Source organism: Lucilia cuprina, chromosome 2, assembly GCF_022045245.1.
Source record: "Lucilia cuprina isolate Lc7/37 chromosome 2, ASM2204524v1, whole genome shotgun sequence".
In the NCBI taxonomy this organism is placed as follows: domain Eukaryota; kingdom Metazoa; phylum Arthropoda; class Insecta; order Diptera; family Calliphoridae; genus Lucilia; species Lucilia cuprina.
In genome coordinates, this window is record NC_060950.1 from 18,347,900 (window position 1) to 18,365,072 (window position 17,173).

General features: G+C 30.4%; 1 protein-coding gene across 1 annotated transcript; it reads right to left on the reverse strand.

Annotated features, from left to right (window-relative positions):
* Positions 1-3,709: 3,709 nt before the first annotated feature.
* Positions 3,710-17,118, reverse strand: LOC111686852 (solute carrier family 12 member 9). Its single transcript, XM_046952152.1, is given in 10 exon segments — positions 3,710-5,001; positions 8,211-8,344; positions 8,407-8,692; positions 8,759-8,950; positions 9,013-9,401; positions 9,469-10,359; positions 13,676-13,881; positions 13,884-14,018; positions 14,089-14,223; positions 16,086-17,118. Coding segments are annotated over 10 exon segments (2,844 nt in total). The 5' UTR covers positions 16,363-17,118; the 3' UTR covers positions 3,710-4,802.
* Positions 17,119-17,173: the final 55 nt, after the last annotated feature.

A 17,173-nucleotide genomic window follows, 5' to 3' on the forward strand; every position in this document is an offset into this window, starting at 1 on the left:
TGCCTAACATTTGCAAATGTCAAATTGGTGGCTTTAAAAATAGCAATTTAGTGATAACGATATCACTTATCTCTAAATTTAAGCTAAACATTTTACTTTACATCACATTTTAAAACACCTATTAAAATGTAATATTTTCAACATTTTAGCTCCTTCGTATAATCTGCACAACGATCATACAAAGGAACTTTAACTGACTCTCTTTTCACAAATTTACAAAACTAAAAAAATATACAATATTATCATTAGCCTATCTATTGTTGAGCAACAATAGAGAAGAATTGCATACAATTGTTTTTAAATACGATCAAGAAAAAAAGAAACAACGAGAATAATAGAAAGAAAGTCAATGTTTAAGTTTCGAAACAAAAGCCATAACTGAAATGTAGAAAATCAAAAAGTCAAAATTTAAATCAAACACGCCTTATATGATCTTTATTCTATTGTCACTATTTTGACATGGACAATGTGTCTTGCAAGGCAAAGAACGAACGAAGCCTTTTGCAGGTAAATTGCATTATTTTCTTTTATTCACATTGTCCTTTGAGTAAATCAAACTCTCCCTCACTTTATATACAAATCTCTTTTGCCGCTAATTAGAATTTACTTACTCAGTTTATAATTCTCATACTAGAAAAAGTGAAAGAAGGCGTTACACGATCTTTAGGTAACCTGTAATTATCGCTTAAACCTTCTTTTGTATAAAAACTATTTCATTTGAATTCGCACTATTGTTTGTATAACGAAATTTCGGTAGTCTCTCTTTCAAATCTATAGCGTTTTTGCGGTCGCGTGGCATTTTTGACATCATACAATCGATCAAGTTGAGATCACTCAGATCATTGCCGATATCATCTGTGTTAGCTATTGTTTTCCAGATGCTATTTGCTCTACATTCTTTTATTGTTTTGTCTATAGGAAATTGCGTGTGAAATATATAATTCGTAGTCATTTGTATATTTTAGTTATGGTTGGCGTTAGAATGTCTGTTGCTAGTTATGGATACAAAGGAATTCCTAGGAATTTTGTTTAGCTAAAAATGTAGCGAAATACTTAATTGAGCGGCATATTGTAAAGTCAAGTTAATAATATGAAAATTTAAGAATATAGACCAACAAAAAATAATTTAAGAATTCGTTTTAAATAACAAATGTAAATAGAATCAAAAACGGGTGTAAATAGAATCAATTCACATCTTGAACAGCAATTTTGGGACAAGTGATGCCGACATGTAAAACATAATAGAAATTTTAAGAAAATTATAATAATTACAAAAGTCTAGCAACACTGGTAAAATAAATTTTCATATATTAGTTAGCCTAAATTACAGCCTAACGATCGAGTCTTGTTTTATAAAGTTCGATTAAGTATTTTCCGTATTACAGCAATTTAAAGAATACCTTTATTAAATTACAATTATTTTAGCAATCTGGCAACAATATTAATATAATTTTTCTTAAAATAATTATGTTCTATTATAGCCCAACGATTGACTTCATTTTCATTCAGTTCGATTAAGGATTTTCGAAATTATATCAATTTAAAGAATACCTTAATTAAATTACAATAATCTAAACAGTCCGGTAACACTGGTGAAAAAGTTTTTATAAAATAACTGACTTAAATTATAGCCTAACGATTGACTCTAGTTTCATAAAATTCGATAAAGTATTTTCGAAATTATAGCAATTTAAGTAATGACTTTTTAAATAACATTTTTTGGACAGTATGGCAACACTGGTGAAAAAGGTTTTTATAAAACAACTAGCTTTAAATTATAGTCTAATGATTGGCTCTAGTTTCATGAAATTCAATTAAATATTTCCAGAGTTATAGCAATTTAAGTAATACCTTGTAAAATTTGTATTATTTTAACAGTATGGCAACAGTAGTTTAAAAAAGTTTCCATAATATAACTAGCTTTAAATCTACCCTAACGATTGACTGTATTTGTATTCAATTCCATTAAGTATTTTAAAAGTTACAATAATTTAAAGAATCTCTTTATATAATTACAATTATTTCAACAATCTGGCAACACTGGTGAAATAAGTATTCGTAAGTAAGTAGCCTAAATTATAATCTAACGATTGAAACTAGTTTCATGCAATTCCAATAAATATTTTTAGAGTTATAGCTATTTAAAGAATACCTTAATTTGACCGATTTTTCAAAACACGGTAACCCTGTTACAACATGGTAACAACGCCATCTATTGGTTGGGTATATTGTTTTTAAGCAAAGTGAAATATTGTGTACTGCAGATGCATATTTTCAAAACGTTATAACACAAGAACTACTGCACCGATTTAAAGGAACTTTGTTTAGTCTGGTGGGGGGTAAATTCTAGAATATAAAAATTTAACTTTCCAGAGTTGCCACCTTATCGAAAATTGCCAAAATATATAGAAAGTAAATTAATCATTTATTTACCAAAAATAATCAGGTGGCAATCTTGGTAAATTAGGTTTTTGCTATCTTTATTTTATTCCCTATTAGACCATATACATTTTATGAAAATCGGTTCAGTAATTTAGTTGCTATAGCGTTATGAAAATATGTATTCTAGGGATAACTTTGTCTTTTTTCTAAAAACTTTGCACAACAAATGTTTATTTTTAAAACGGTATAACACAAAAAGTTCATAATTGATTGCTATAAACTATATATGGTTTTATAGAGGATATGTCCAAGTTTCAAAATATGTTTTTTCCAGAGTTGCCACTTTGTCAAAAATGGCAAAATATATAGAAATAAAATGAATCATTATTTTCCTCCATAATAATCAGGTGGCAACTTTGGAAAATTAAATTTTTGTAATCTTGAATTCAATCCCTACAAGGCCCTACAAACTTTATCTAGATCATTTCAGTAGTTTTTGTTTTATAACGTTTTGAAAATATGTATTCGTTAGACAATTTTTTTAGCTTTGCTTAAAAACCATATACCCAAACAATAGATGGCGTTGTTACCATATCGTAACAGGGTTGTCGTGTTTTGGAAATTTGCACAAACTTAGGTATTCTTAAAATTGCTGTAAAATCGAATATACTTCATCGATTTATGTAAAACTAGAGTCAATCGTTAGTGTTTAATTTAAGAAAAGCATTTTATGAAAAATTATTTTACCAATATTGCCAGATTTTCTAAATTATGTTAGTTTTTATAAAGTTGTTTTCATATGCTATTACTCCAAAAGTACTGGTGTGATTTCATTAAAATTGGAATCAATTGTTAGCTTTCAATTTTAGCAATGATTTTATGAAAACTTTTTTTAACCAGTATTGCCATTCTAAATTATGTTAGTTTTTTATAAAGTTGTTTTCAATAGCTATTATTCCAAAAGTAGTGGGATGATTTGATTAAAATTAGTATCAGTCGTTAGGCTCTAAGTTTAACTTGAGTTTTTTGAAAAATTATTTTGCCAATGTTGCCAGACTTTTTTAAATTAGTTAGTTTTTAATTGTGTAGCTCTAAATTGTTATTACGGCCAAAGTAGTGTCATGATTAGATTGAAATAAGTGTCAATTAAAAGATGTAAAAGCAGACAACGTCTTATATGAAAAATTCTATTGCCAATAATACTAGATTTTCGATTTATTTAACAGCCAAAGTAAGTTTTCAAACTTATTATTAAGAAACTGTTTTTTGAATAAACTATTCCAAAATTTTATTAAAAACATTTTATAATTAAACTACAACATTATTTTGCTTTGATTAAGACTTTATTTAAAATTTCTTTATTTTATATGTGATGATCACAAATTTTTACATTCTTTTAACATGATTAAAATCACATATATGTATGTGATTTTAATCATGTATATTTATTAAAATGAAAATTTCACAATTTGAGAGCTTAATTTTGTTATAAAATTAATTACAATAATTTGTAAATAAATATGTGTAAAGAGTTTTAAAACATGTAAAATTAATTCCTACTTTTTTGAACATCTTAAAATAAACAGAATGTTTTATAAAATAAATAAAATCAAAAAAACTGTTATCTTTCTTAATAAAAAAAAAATTATTTAATACACAATAATATGTTTTTTTTTTGTTTTTTCTTTTTAAAATGTTAAACATTTCTTTTTTTTTGTTTTGGTCGATAATAGTTCATTTAAAGTTTCTTTAGGAATTGTTTACAATTGTGATATGATCAATAAAGTTACTATAAATATGTTTGTAAACTGAGTTTTATTATAAGTATTCTCAAAAAGTATTTGTTATAAAAGTAAAATATACATTTGATTTAAAACAGTTCTTTATATTAAAATTAAAAAAAATGTATAAACACAACAAGTATAGATGCATAATAATATTCATACAAAATTAATAAAAAAATATTACCATTTTGTAACAAAATAAAACATTTAAAGCTTTTAAAAAAATTACTTGTAAACACAGCGCATAACGTATCAACAAATCATAACTTGTTGTTTTTATACATTGCCAAAAAACAAAAAAAAAATAAAATGAAATCTACTTAAATATGTTTAATTTTAAATTAATAAATTTTTCTATTTAAATTGTTTTACCTTAAAAATGTTGCATAAATTATTTATAACACAAAAATGCTGATTATTTAATACCAATCAAAAGTTGCTTTTTTCTATAAAACAGTGTCATCTGTTAGGAATTTTTATCTTCGAACTTTAAATATATGTTAAAAATTTTTATTAATTTCAGTGTAAATTAGCCTTTAAAGTTCTCACATTTAAATCCTTTAAAATGTAGTTTATTTTACAATAATGTTGCTGTTTTATAAAAATTTTGTTTTGCTGTCGTAGTCATGTATGCTCTTAAAGAGTAGTGGAAGTTACGGTGCTTACACCGTGTACTAAGATTGTGGGTGGTAATTCTGCTGTTAATTCAGTTAACAATTCCATATAACGTGCACTACGTTCCCCAAAGTCGGGTGTGTTGATTTGTGGTGGTGCTGCTAGATATATAAATGATAAGGCTGTTTGATCGGAACGTTCACGTATGATTTGATTGGCTCTGGAAATAGATAATGATAATTGGTTATAAATAAAACTGCTTTGGTTAGTTAAACAAATTATAATAATTTTAAATGAAACGTATAAAATCGGCTATAGTTTCTTAAACACGAGCCCAGAAGACGTCTAGAAATTTCTAGTTTTGTACCTTACGATCTGTTAATGACATTTCTTACTTTCTAAGTTCATAAATTGAAAAATGTAACATTTAAAGTCCCGATTTACTTCGGATGATAATACTATGCTATCAGAGCATTAGACTGATTTGAATTTGAGTTAATGTTTTAGAGGTTATTCTTGATAAGGGCATTCGAGTATTACTAATATAAAACCTAGTAGAAAATATTAGCTATTAAACCCCCAAACCCTTACTCCAGAGAAACTTATGTTGCGTCATATTGGAAAATAAAAGAAAGTATGAAGGTAAAAGAATGTAGTCCAATTTAGGCAGAAATATCAGACGAAAAATAATAGCAAACTAACACTGGTATCATGATATCTTCGTCAAACTACAATCTCAACACAACATTACGACAAAACCAGCAATCGGATGATGAGACAATCAAACATCATATTCGTATAGGTAGAAGAACACGAGGATTCTAAAGGAAACTGTGTCGCTGGCGAGCTATAGAATGAGTGAGAAGTGAGCAAAAAAACGCATAGACTATATGCTCTACGAACTTTCTTAGGCAAGAAGGAAGTTAATTTCGTGTTTCTAAGTTCAATATTATAGAAAATGCAAAATGTACGATTTGTAGAAAGAAAAAGTACTAAAAAGTACCCTTTTAAAGATTCTCACCTAATCAAGTCCCTACATGCTAAATTTCATGTTTCTAGTAGGGATCTATAAATCGACTTTCAAATAATCGAACAATCGACTTTTTGTCGAAAAAAGTCGAAGTCGACTATTTTGTTTCCAAAATAACTCAATAACTCGACTATCGTTTGTGAAAAAAGTCGACTTTGGAAATAAAAGTCGAAAATAGTCTAAAAAAGTCGATAAGTCGAAAATAGTCCAAAATAGTCGAAAAGTCGGAAAAAGTCAAAAAGTCGAAAATAGTCGGAAAAAGTCGAAAAAAGTTGAAAATAGTCGAAAAGTCGGAAAAAGTCAAAAATAGTTAAAAAGTCAGAAAAAGTAGAAAATAGTCCAAAAAAGTCGGAAAATGTCGAAAAGTCTAAAATAGTAGAAATATCGAACAAAAATAGTCAAACAGTCGAAAAAATGTCGAAAATAGTCAAAAAAAGTCGGAAAAATCGAAAAAGTCGGAAAAAGTCAAAAATAGTCGAAAAAAGTCAAAAATAGTCGAAAAAAGTCAAAAATAGAAATGTCGAAAAAAGTCGAAAAGTCGACTATTTACTAAAAGTCGAAAAGTCTAAAGGTCGACTTTTAACTAACTGAAAAAACCGAAAAATTGACTTTGCATAAAATGCAAAAAGTTGAAAAGTCGACTTTTACCTAGTTTCTAGGTTCAATATTATGGAAAGTACAAAAACTACCTTTTGCTGAACAAAAAAAAAAGTACCAAAAAATTCCCTTTGATGTGTTCTCGTATAATCCGGGCTCTACATACTTAATTTAATGTTTTTAAGTTCATTATTATAGAAAACTCAAAAAGTACTTTTTGCAAAACGAAAAAAGTCCAAAAAATTTTCCTTTTATGGGTTCTCATCTAATTCCGAATCTACATACTTAATTTCATGTTTCTAGGTTCAATATTATAGAATATTCAAACAGTACCTTTTAAAAAACGAAAGAGTACCAAGAAGTTCCCTTTCTTGGGTTCTCACCTAATTCAGACTCTACATAATTAATTTAATATTTCTAGTTTCAATATCATGGAAAATTTAAAAAGTACCCTTTCAAAAACAAAAAAGTACCAAAAAATTCACTTTTTTGAGTTTTTATCTAAATCCGACTTTACATACTTAATTTTATGTTTCTAGGTTCAATATTATAAAAAATACAAAAAGTACCTTTAAAAAAACGAAAAAGTACCAAAAAGTTCCCTTTTATTGTTTTTAACTTAAGCCTCATACTCATTTTCATGTTTCTAGCCAATAACAACACACTAGTGCTGCTCTCGCTCTGCTTCTCTTGCATTTCTGCTCTCGCTCTGTCTTGTTTTTATAAACAAGCGTACAATAACAAAATTTACCGTATGATTATGTATTTTGTTATTGTTTCTTACAAATTCTGCCTGAATATGAATAAAAAAAAATCTGAGTTTTTATGAAATTTTCAGAGATTGTACGATTTTGCTGATTTTCAATAGCGATCTTCCCGAAAACATATCTAACAGAGTTATTAAAGATTCGGATCTTGCCGATATCTAAGGTCCTCTTAAAACAGATTTCAACAAACATACAGGCGGACATGGCTTAATCGACTCCGCTTTCTATAAGGATCCAAAATACATACACTTTATAGGTACGGAAAATGTTATTATAGAAATTACAAACGGAATGACGAACTTATATATACCCTTCTCACGAAGGTGATGGGTATAAAAAGAATAAATTAACCATTTTCTATGTCACTGTCCAGCATTAAATGACATCCGACTCCGTTTTTTTAAGGATACTTCATAGTTATCCGTAACTAAACTAGATAACTTAAACGTTTTTACAGGCAAAACGATATGTTTTGATGAAACAAATCTCAACAACACCGACAAGTAACTCATCGAGTCTAAATCTCTCTTCTTAAATCTTTTGCCTAAAACAGTGACGTTTGGGTAATTACTTTTGAAGTGTTATGTTTGCTAAAGTCTAAATCTCTCTTCTTAAATCTTTTGCCTAAAACAGTGACGTTTGGGTAATTACTTTTGAAGAGTTATGTTTGCTACTACGATTGGAATGGGGCTGTGGCAGTCGTAAAACAACAATCAATAAGAAAGTTGCGACTGACTTTTCAGGTAGCACCAGGTTGCATAACGCTGGTGTTAAATAGCAATTGATTAGTACAAAATTTTACGCAAAAACGACTGATTGAGTTTCAACGCAAACTGATTTAGAGATTAGACAAATGAGTTCAGTAAATCGCCTGAATTTTATTTGTTCGTATAATAAAGAAAATCGACACGAGTGATTTCAACTTTTTGCAATATCAATTTATGACGGCTACATTATACATTAGGATAAATTCAAAAAATGTTCTTTTTACACTAACCAAACCAAACTATTTAAAGTAGTTAAAGTTAAACTTACCTTTGCATACACAACAATGAACGATTAAGATTTTCTTCAGTCACCGCTTCTGTGGCAGATTCAGCATGTTGTGTAAATTGTTTAAGAATACGAGAGTGACGAGTAAATTCCGTATCACGAGCCCATTCTTGAATCTGTAATAAATAAAAATAATTATAACTTGCTTTTAAGAACAATCAACGTTTTTTTTAATTACCTCTATAATATCAGCATTTATTCTTAACGATTTAAGACTTTGTTCTAATTTCATTTTAGAGAAAATTTCAATCTGAGGCATATTAGGATCTTGTGTTTCAAATGTAGTGGTACTTGAAGTATTATTAGTTTCACACAAGAAAACACGTAAACGTAAATGACTCCATTTCGCCAGCATAATAACCGACAATTGCATCATAAATAAGGAGACAACATCGAAAGGATCTTCAGTTTTTGGATTGAAAACATTGATGGGCCAGACATCAATATATTTAACATGTTTACTTCTGCAAAATTATACATTTACAAAGAAATAAAATTGATTAAACATAGTTGATTTATTTACAACTTACTTGGCTATAAAATGTTTGTCCAGACGATGGAAATGTCGACATAAACATAAATTCTTTTTCATGCGTAAAATATCACTAATAACGGCCACATATTCGGTAACATCAATATGTTTCTCCTCGCCATCACGTCGTATGGGGAAATTTTGCATTTCCCCTGAAGTGAAACCATCAGTTTTATAAGGTGAAGTGGAGCTAGAAAAATATTTAATTAATTATTTGTTTAAATAACAATAATAGTTTAAAGTGATATTTACGTTTCAAAGAAATCTTTAGGTGCTTCATTGTCATAGAAACCCAATACAATAGTATTAGGTTTCATGGCTCCTATGCCAGATAAACGTATTAAATGTTGAACACCCTCACGCACCGAATTAGCTATTGTAGTTTCAGCGAAAGCCTTAACATGCATATGATCGACAAATGACAACCATTGTTTGTTTTCCTCCGAAGTGGGATCTTCCAAATCAGTAGGATTGCCAATTTTAACATGACCTATTATATACAGACCACTCTTTTTCATATCATTAACAAAATCAACCAAAGGACAACAAGAACGGGGCGAGGATACCAGCAGAAGCATTTGGGGACGCCAGAATTTGACATGATCCTTACGAGGATCCAACATAAGTAGATATTTGCGTACCTAGCATAAGAAATTGTTTGTTATAGCAATTAAATAAATCTATAATTAACTTATTTCTCCTTCTCACCTGATGGAACATTAAAGCTTGTGATATAGAGCCCCATTGAGCTGATTGTGTGGCCGGCGAGAATAGATGTAAAGCAATGACCAACAATAAACATAATATAATACTCGAAGAGGCATAGATAGGGTTAATGACAAACATCATAACCAAGGTGCCGATCAAACCAAAAAGACATGTATGCCAGGTAAAATACTTAAAGAGTGGACGGAAATTAGGTGCTCCTGTCAACTCAATACCCAAACAGGCTAAATTTGTGGCCAAATACGAAAGCATAAATAATACTGAATTGATTTGGGCAATTGTATTTAAAGAACCAATCAATAAAATACACTCCACTAAAACCCAACTGGTCATAACTGCCGCTATAGGATTTCCTTTCCAGGTGCCTTTAATAACAAAATTTGTCAACGGACCAAACACTTGATCTTTCGATAAAGCCTCCAAAATGCGACTTGAACCAATAAGATTACTTAAACCGGTAGAAAAGGTGGCGGTCAAAATACCAATGGCAGTAAATGGTGGCCAAAAATTGACATACATTAGAAAGAGATAATTGTTTCTCATTGTATCGTGTGGTGTTGTGAATGCCATTAAAAATGAAAGTATAACATATGAAACAAATGTAAATGCTACTGCAGATAATGTACCCAAGGGTATACTCTTCGAAGGACTCTTCAATTCGCCGGACATGTTTGCACCGGCCATAATACCAGTAACACCAGCAAACAATACACCAAATGTCGTTGCAAAATCTACCATTTTTCCTTTCGAAGTATAATCAGGACCATAACTTTCATATAAATTACTTCTTAAAGTTTCGGCACTCAAGCCAGTATAATTCAGAAACGGTGTAATTGTTTTATTTATCAAATTATTTTCATCAGGAACAGGAACCTGTAAATAAAAAAAAATATTAAATATTATATGTATTGCATAATTGACAATAGCCAAAATCTGTGATTGTTCATAAAAAGAAAAATTGTTCTTAAGACTTTCTTGACTACATATAGAAAAGTCTATTGACCGGAATATAGAAAAGTCTAGTCTTGACTATAGAACAGTCTATAGTGTGGACTATAGAACAGTCTATAGTCTAAACTAAAGAACAATCTATAGTCTAGTCTGGACTATAGAAGAGACTATAGTCTGGACTATAGAAGAGACTATAGTCTGGACTATAGAAGAGACTATAGTCTGGACTATAGAAGGGACTATAGTCTAGACTATAGAAGGGACTATAGTCTGGACTATAGAACAGACTATAGTCTGGACTATAGAACAGACTATAGTCTGGACTATAGAACAGACTATAGTCTGGACTATAGAACAGACTATAGTCTGGACTATAGAACAGACTATAGTCTGGGCTATAGAACAGACTATAGTCTGGACTATAGAAGAGACTATAGTCTGAACTATAGAACAGACTATAGTCTGGACTATAGAACAGACTATAGTCTGGACTATAGAACAGACTATAGTCTGGACTATAGAACAGACTATAGTCTGGACTATAGAACAGACTATAGTCTGGACTATAGAACAGACTATAGTCTGGACTATAGAACAGACTATAGTCTGGACTATAGAACAAACTATAGTCTGGACTATAGAACAGACTATAGTCTGGACTATAGAACAGACTATAGTCTGGACTATAGAACAGACTATAGTCTGGACTATAGAACAGACTATAGTCTGGACTATAGAACAGACTATAGTCTGGACTATAGAACAGACTATAGTCTGGACTATAGAACAGGCTATAGTCTGGACTATAGAACAGTCTATAGTCTAGACTATAGAACAGTCTATAGTCTGGACTATAGAACAGACTATAGTCTGGACTATAGAACAGTCTATAGTCTGGACTATAGAACAGTCTATAGTCTGGACTATAGAACAGTCTATAGTCTGGACTATAGAACAGTCTATAGTCTGGACTATAGAACAGTCTATAGTCTAGACTATAGAACAGTCTATAGTCTAGACTATAGAACAGTCTATAGTCTAGACTATAGAACAGTGTATAGTCTAGACAATAGAACAGTCTGGACTATAGAACAGACTATAGTCTGGACTATAGAACAGACTATAGTCTGGACTATAGAACAGGCTATAGTCTGGACTATAGAACAGTCTATAGTCTAGACTATAGAACAGTCTATAGTCTGGACTATAGAACAGACTATAGTCTGGACTATAGAACAGTCTATAGTCTGGACTATAGAACAGTCTATAGTCTGGACTATAGAACAGACTATAGTCTGGACTATAGAACAGACTATAGTCTGGACTATAGAACAGACTATAGTCTGGACTATAGAACAGACTATAGTCTGGACTATAGAACAGACTATAGTCTGGACTATAGAACAGACTATAGTCTGGACTATAGAACAGACTATAGTCTGGACTATAGAACAGACTATAGTCTGGACTATAGAACAGACTATAGTCTGGACTATAGAACAGACTATAGTCTGGACTATAGAACAGACTATAGTCTGGACTATAGAACAGACTATAGTCTGGACTATAGAACAGACTATAGTCTGGACTATAGAACAGACTATAGTCTGGACTATAGAACAGACTATAGTCTGGACTATAGAACAGACTATAGTCTGGACTATAGAACAGACTATAGTCTGGACTATAGAACAGACTATAGTCTGGACTATAGAACAGACTATAGTCTGGACTATAGAACAGACTATAGTCTGGACTATAGAACAGACTATAGTCTGGACTATAGAACAGACTATAGTCTGGACTATAGAACAGACTATAGTCTGGACTATAGAACAGACTATAGTCTGGACTATAGAACAGACTATAGTCTGGACTATAGAACAGACTATAGTCTGGACTATAGAGCAGACTATAGTCTGGACTATAGAACAGACTATAGTCTGGACTATAGAACAGACTATAGTCTGGACTATAGAACAGACTATAGTCTGGACTATAGAACAGACTATAGTCTGGACTATAGAACAGACTATAGTCTGGACTATAGAACAGACTATAGTCTGGACTATAGAACAGACTATAGTCTGGACTATAGAACAGGCTATAGTCTGGACTATAGAACAGTCTATAGTCTAGACTATAGAACAGTCTATAGTCTGGACTATAGAACAGACTATAGTCTGGACTATAGAACAGTCTATAGTCTGGACTATAGAACAGTCTATAGTCTGGACTATAGAACAGTCTATAGTCTGGACTATAGAACAGTCTATAGTCTGGACTATAGAACAGTCTATAGTCTAGACTATAGAACAGTCTATAGTCTAGACTATAGAACAGTCTATAGTCTAGACTATAGAACAGTGTATAGTCTAGACAATAGAACAGTCTATAGTCTAGATTATAGAACAGTCTATAACCTGGACTTTAGAAAAGTCTGGAATATAGAACAATCTATAGTCTGAACTATAGAAAAGTCTATAGTCTGGACTATTGAACAGTCTATAGTTTAAAAGTCTACGGTCTGAACAATAGAAAAGTGTATAGTCTGGACAATAGAACAGTCAACAATATTGACGTTATTCTTTTAGTTATAACTGTAAAACACGACCTTGAATATATAAAATTAGTTTGTTGTTGTTGTACTGACCATTATATTTTTGGGAATTAAATTTCATTTCATAATAATATATTTTAAAAAATAAATTTTTAAAATAAATGTGATTCATAACTTAATTGACAATCTCTTGACAATCTCGATAAATAACATATTTTAATGCTCTGCTCTTTAAAGTTGATATTTAATAAAAAGGAAAAAAAAACTTATTTTTTACAATGACGACACTCTAGATAAAAAATGTGTTGCTCATAATTGTAACAAAATTGTGTACATAATTAGAAACTTATTTAAAACCCCCTCAACACAATTAAAACAAAAAAACATTTGAAATTGAATGCACATTAACAAATATTAAAAATAATGTTACACAATTATTGATTACATTCCGGAAAAAGTATTAATATATAAAACAAGATATTAATTATATAAATGTATTAATATTGGTATGATAAGCTACTGGACATTTTTTTATTTATAACAAATAAACTATAACAAAAACAATACAACAACTACGTTTAATACTCATAATTTGTAAATTGTTTATTTTTATTTTAAAAATTTAAAGTAAAAAATTAAATAATAATAACAATAGTTATCCAATAAATTAACACTTACCTTGTCATTGTTGGGACCCTCAGCCAAAAAACTTATAAAAGTGGCTAATAAACAGACCGTGACAATACCCAAAATTAATACGGAAGTTTTGGCAAATAATGAAGCTCCTATTAGACACACCAACAGCATTAGTGTATTAATCACGGTACAAAATAGAAAACGCCACCAAGTACCATCCGGTAAAAGTCCTTCAGCGGATGCAAATAACCACCAGGACCAAAATTATTCATAATACCTTCAACGCAACCGGAAATAGCCATGGCACAGCCCACAACATTTGCCAAAAAGAATAGGGTGCCAATAGAACCACCAAATTCCAGACCCAATGTTCGACTTATCATAACTTAAAATGAGAAAAAATATTGCAATTATATGTTGAATCTGTAATTACCATAAATTTTCATAAAACCTACAATATACGCCGCCTCCTTCAACAGCACCATTAGTGGAAATTGCACATACAGATGCCACAGTAAATAATAGGATTACATAGGCAATAACAAATTGTAAGAGGGTGACATATAAACCAGCATTGCCAACAATAAAGCCTGAAAGTATATAGATAAAATTATGTACATATATGTATAATTTTAATAAATCTCTATTATTGTAAAGTAACGAAATTAAAAATTTTCTTAAAACAATCAGTTGTTTAATTCCTAATTCTATAGTTTTGTTGAAAGATTCTAGTGTGGACTATAGAACAGTCTATAGTATGGACTATAGAACAGTCTATAGTCTGGACTATAGAACAGTCTATAGTCTGGACTATAGAACAGTCTATAGTCTGGACTATAGAACAGTCTATAGTCTGGACTATAGAACAGTCTATAGTCTGGACTATAGAACAGTTTATAGTCTGGACTAGAACAGTCTATAGTCTGGACTATAGAACAGTCTATAGTCTGGACTATAGAACAGTCTATAGTCTGGACTATAGATCTTTGTATAGTCTGGGCTATAGATCTATAGTCTATAGTCTGGACTATAGAATAGTCTATAGTCTGGACTATAGAACAGTCTATAGTCTGGACTATAGAACAGTCTATAGTCTGGACTATAGAACATTCTATAGTCTGGACTATAGAACAGTCTATAGTCTGGACTATAGAACAGTCTATAGTCTGGACAATATAGTCTGGACTATAGAACAGTCTATAGTCTGGACTATAGAACAGTCTATAGTCTGGACTATAGAAAAGTCTATAGTCTGGACTATAGAACAGTCTATAGTGTGGATTATAGAACAGTCTATAGTGTGGAGTATAGAACAGTCTATAGTCTGGACTATAGAACAGTCTATAGTCTGGACTAAAGAACAGTCAATAGTCAGGACTATAGAACCGTCTATAGCCTGGACTATAGATTAGTCAATAGTCTAGACTATCTATAGTCTAAACTATAAAACAATCTTGAGTCTAGACCACAACTTGAATTTTAGGAAAATTGTATTATTATAAGTTTTTCTTCCTAATAATAATTGTATATCTTTAATTTGTTTATAAAGTTATATGTATATACAAATGTGTACTTATTTAATACTACATATAATGTATGACATGTAGATGATGACATGTAGGTTAATAATAACGGAAAATGAACATACAAATGTATCCATAAATTATTTAATTTTATTCATTAAAATACTACACTTATTAGATTTCATTTAAAATGAGTAGTAAAAGTAGTATTATTAATTATTTTGCGTTGTTTTTGTTTTGATGGAAATTCAATACATACAAAGAATCAATGAAGCCGCGAAGACGACTCATTTATGGCGACATTATTTACTATCTAAATAGAAGACAAATCAAACTATATACATATAAATACTACCGAAAAAACAAACATAACACATGTCTAATAACACCATCAATCATAAGAGTTTAAAAATGAATGTCCGCCTGATTTAAAATATAGAATGTAAAAAGAAGTAAGAAAGTATAGTCGTACATGAGTGACCATTTAATAATGTACAAAAATATGTAAAGTATTTTTTTAGGTTGAATTTTGAAAGTATCAGCGTACTGATGTATGTATGTGGTTAGAGAATATAATTTTGGCAGTTTAGATCATATGTTTATGGACTTATCCTTCTTAAAATGTTATCGAAAACTTAAGGTAGACATAAAACTAGTCTCTGATTTTGATTAACAATTGATAAAATTATACATATAAGACAATTAGAAAGGGACATATCCTACATAAAACCAGTAACTGTTTTTAGCCTAAATTTCATGGATTTATTTGCCAAAAATGCTAGCTATACAATGTTAACAGGATTTCCGTAAGGGAAAGCATATGAAAATTAGACACAGGACTATTATTTGTGGGCATTAAAAAGCACAACAAAAACAAATAACACCCTCCCCATTATAGTGGTTTAAATAAAACTTAAAATAATACTTACCAACACGTATAAATACCAAAGCACTGAACATCGACAAAGCTACAGGACTGAATACACCAGCAAAAGTGCCTAATGTACGTCCGCTATTTTCTGGATCCTGCATACCGAATTCAACATAGCCATCAACACCATTTTGTGAACTTGTTCGTCTAGGGCCACCGTTAGACGCACCGAAAAGAGTGCCAAAAGAACGCATCATAGAGGAGGCTCCGCCGGAACGTTGAGCAGCTATGGGTGCTGTTTCCGGGTCACCATTAATACTGGTCTGAGAATTCATTGTATGGCTGGTTGTGGCTGCCTGATAGGACTTAAACCACCAAACAGCTGTGTAAGTTTTTCTTCTTTGTTTTTTGTTTTATTTGTAACTAGTTCAATGTAGTTAAAATCCGTTGTTATTGCTACTAAAAAAGAATCACAAGACGCCCACAAATAACAATAAATATTAAATTGTATGTTGATTATATGGATGACGACAACGCTGATTTTTAAATATCAAACTATGATGCTTAAACAATAATGTAGACAGTTCAGTTTTTTCTTGTTTTTTTATTTTTTGTATTCACACAGTTAAAATTTAATTCAGCATGTAATTAAACTTAAACCGAAGAGAAAGTTTAAATAATTATATTCGGCAAAACCATCTCGCGTCTGTTTTAATCTAGGTTTTTCACTAGTAGTACAATAGTTAATGTTCTAATTTTCACACAAAAAATTAATAGTGTATTTTTTTTTTCCTATTATGTTTTCACAATATACAATTTTTTTCTTTTTTGTTCACAAATGCGTCATCCGTTAAAAGGGGTTTTCGTGTGAGTACTGTAAACACCAACAAATCCAAAGTTAATACAAAAATATACTCCACAAACGATCTCCAATAAGAAACTAAAGAAATTTGCAATTTGTTTGGGAAAATAATGAAGTATATTAATTAGGTAACACCTTAAGCACAGATGATATTTGTTTACATGTCAAGCTAATGTCAAACTTTGTTTAGAAAAAATATTTCTCTTTTAGAAAATTAATATAAATAATGTCAAAGACTATATAGAAAGAAAATGATTTCCATGGAATGCCACCTTATAAATACG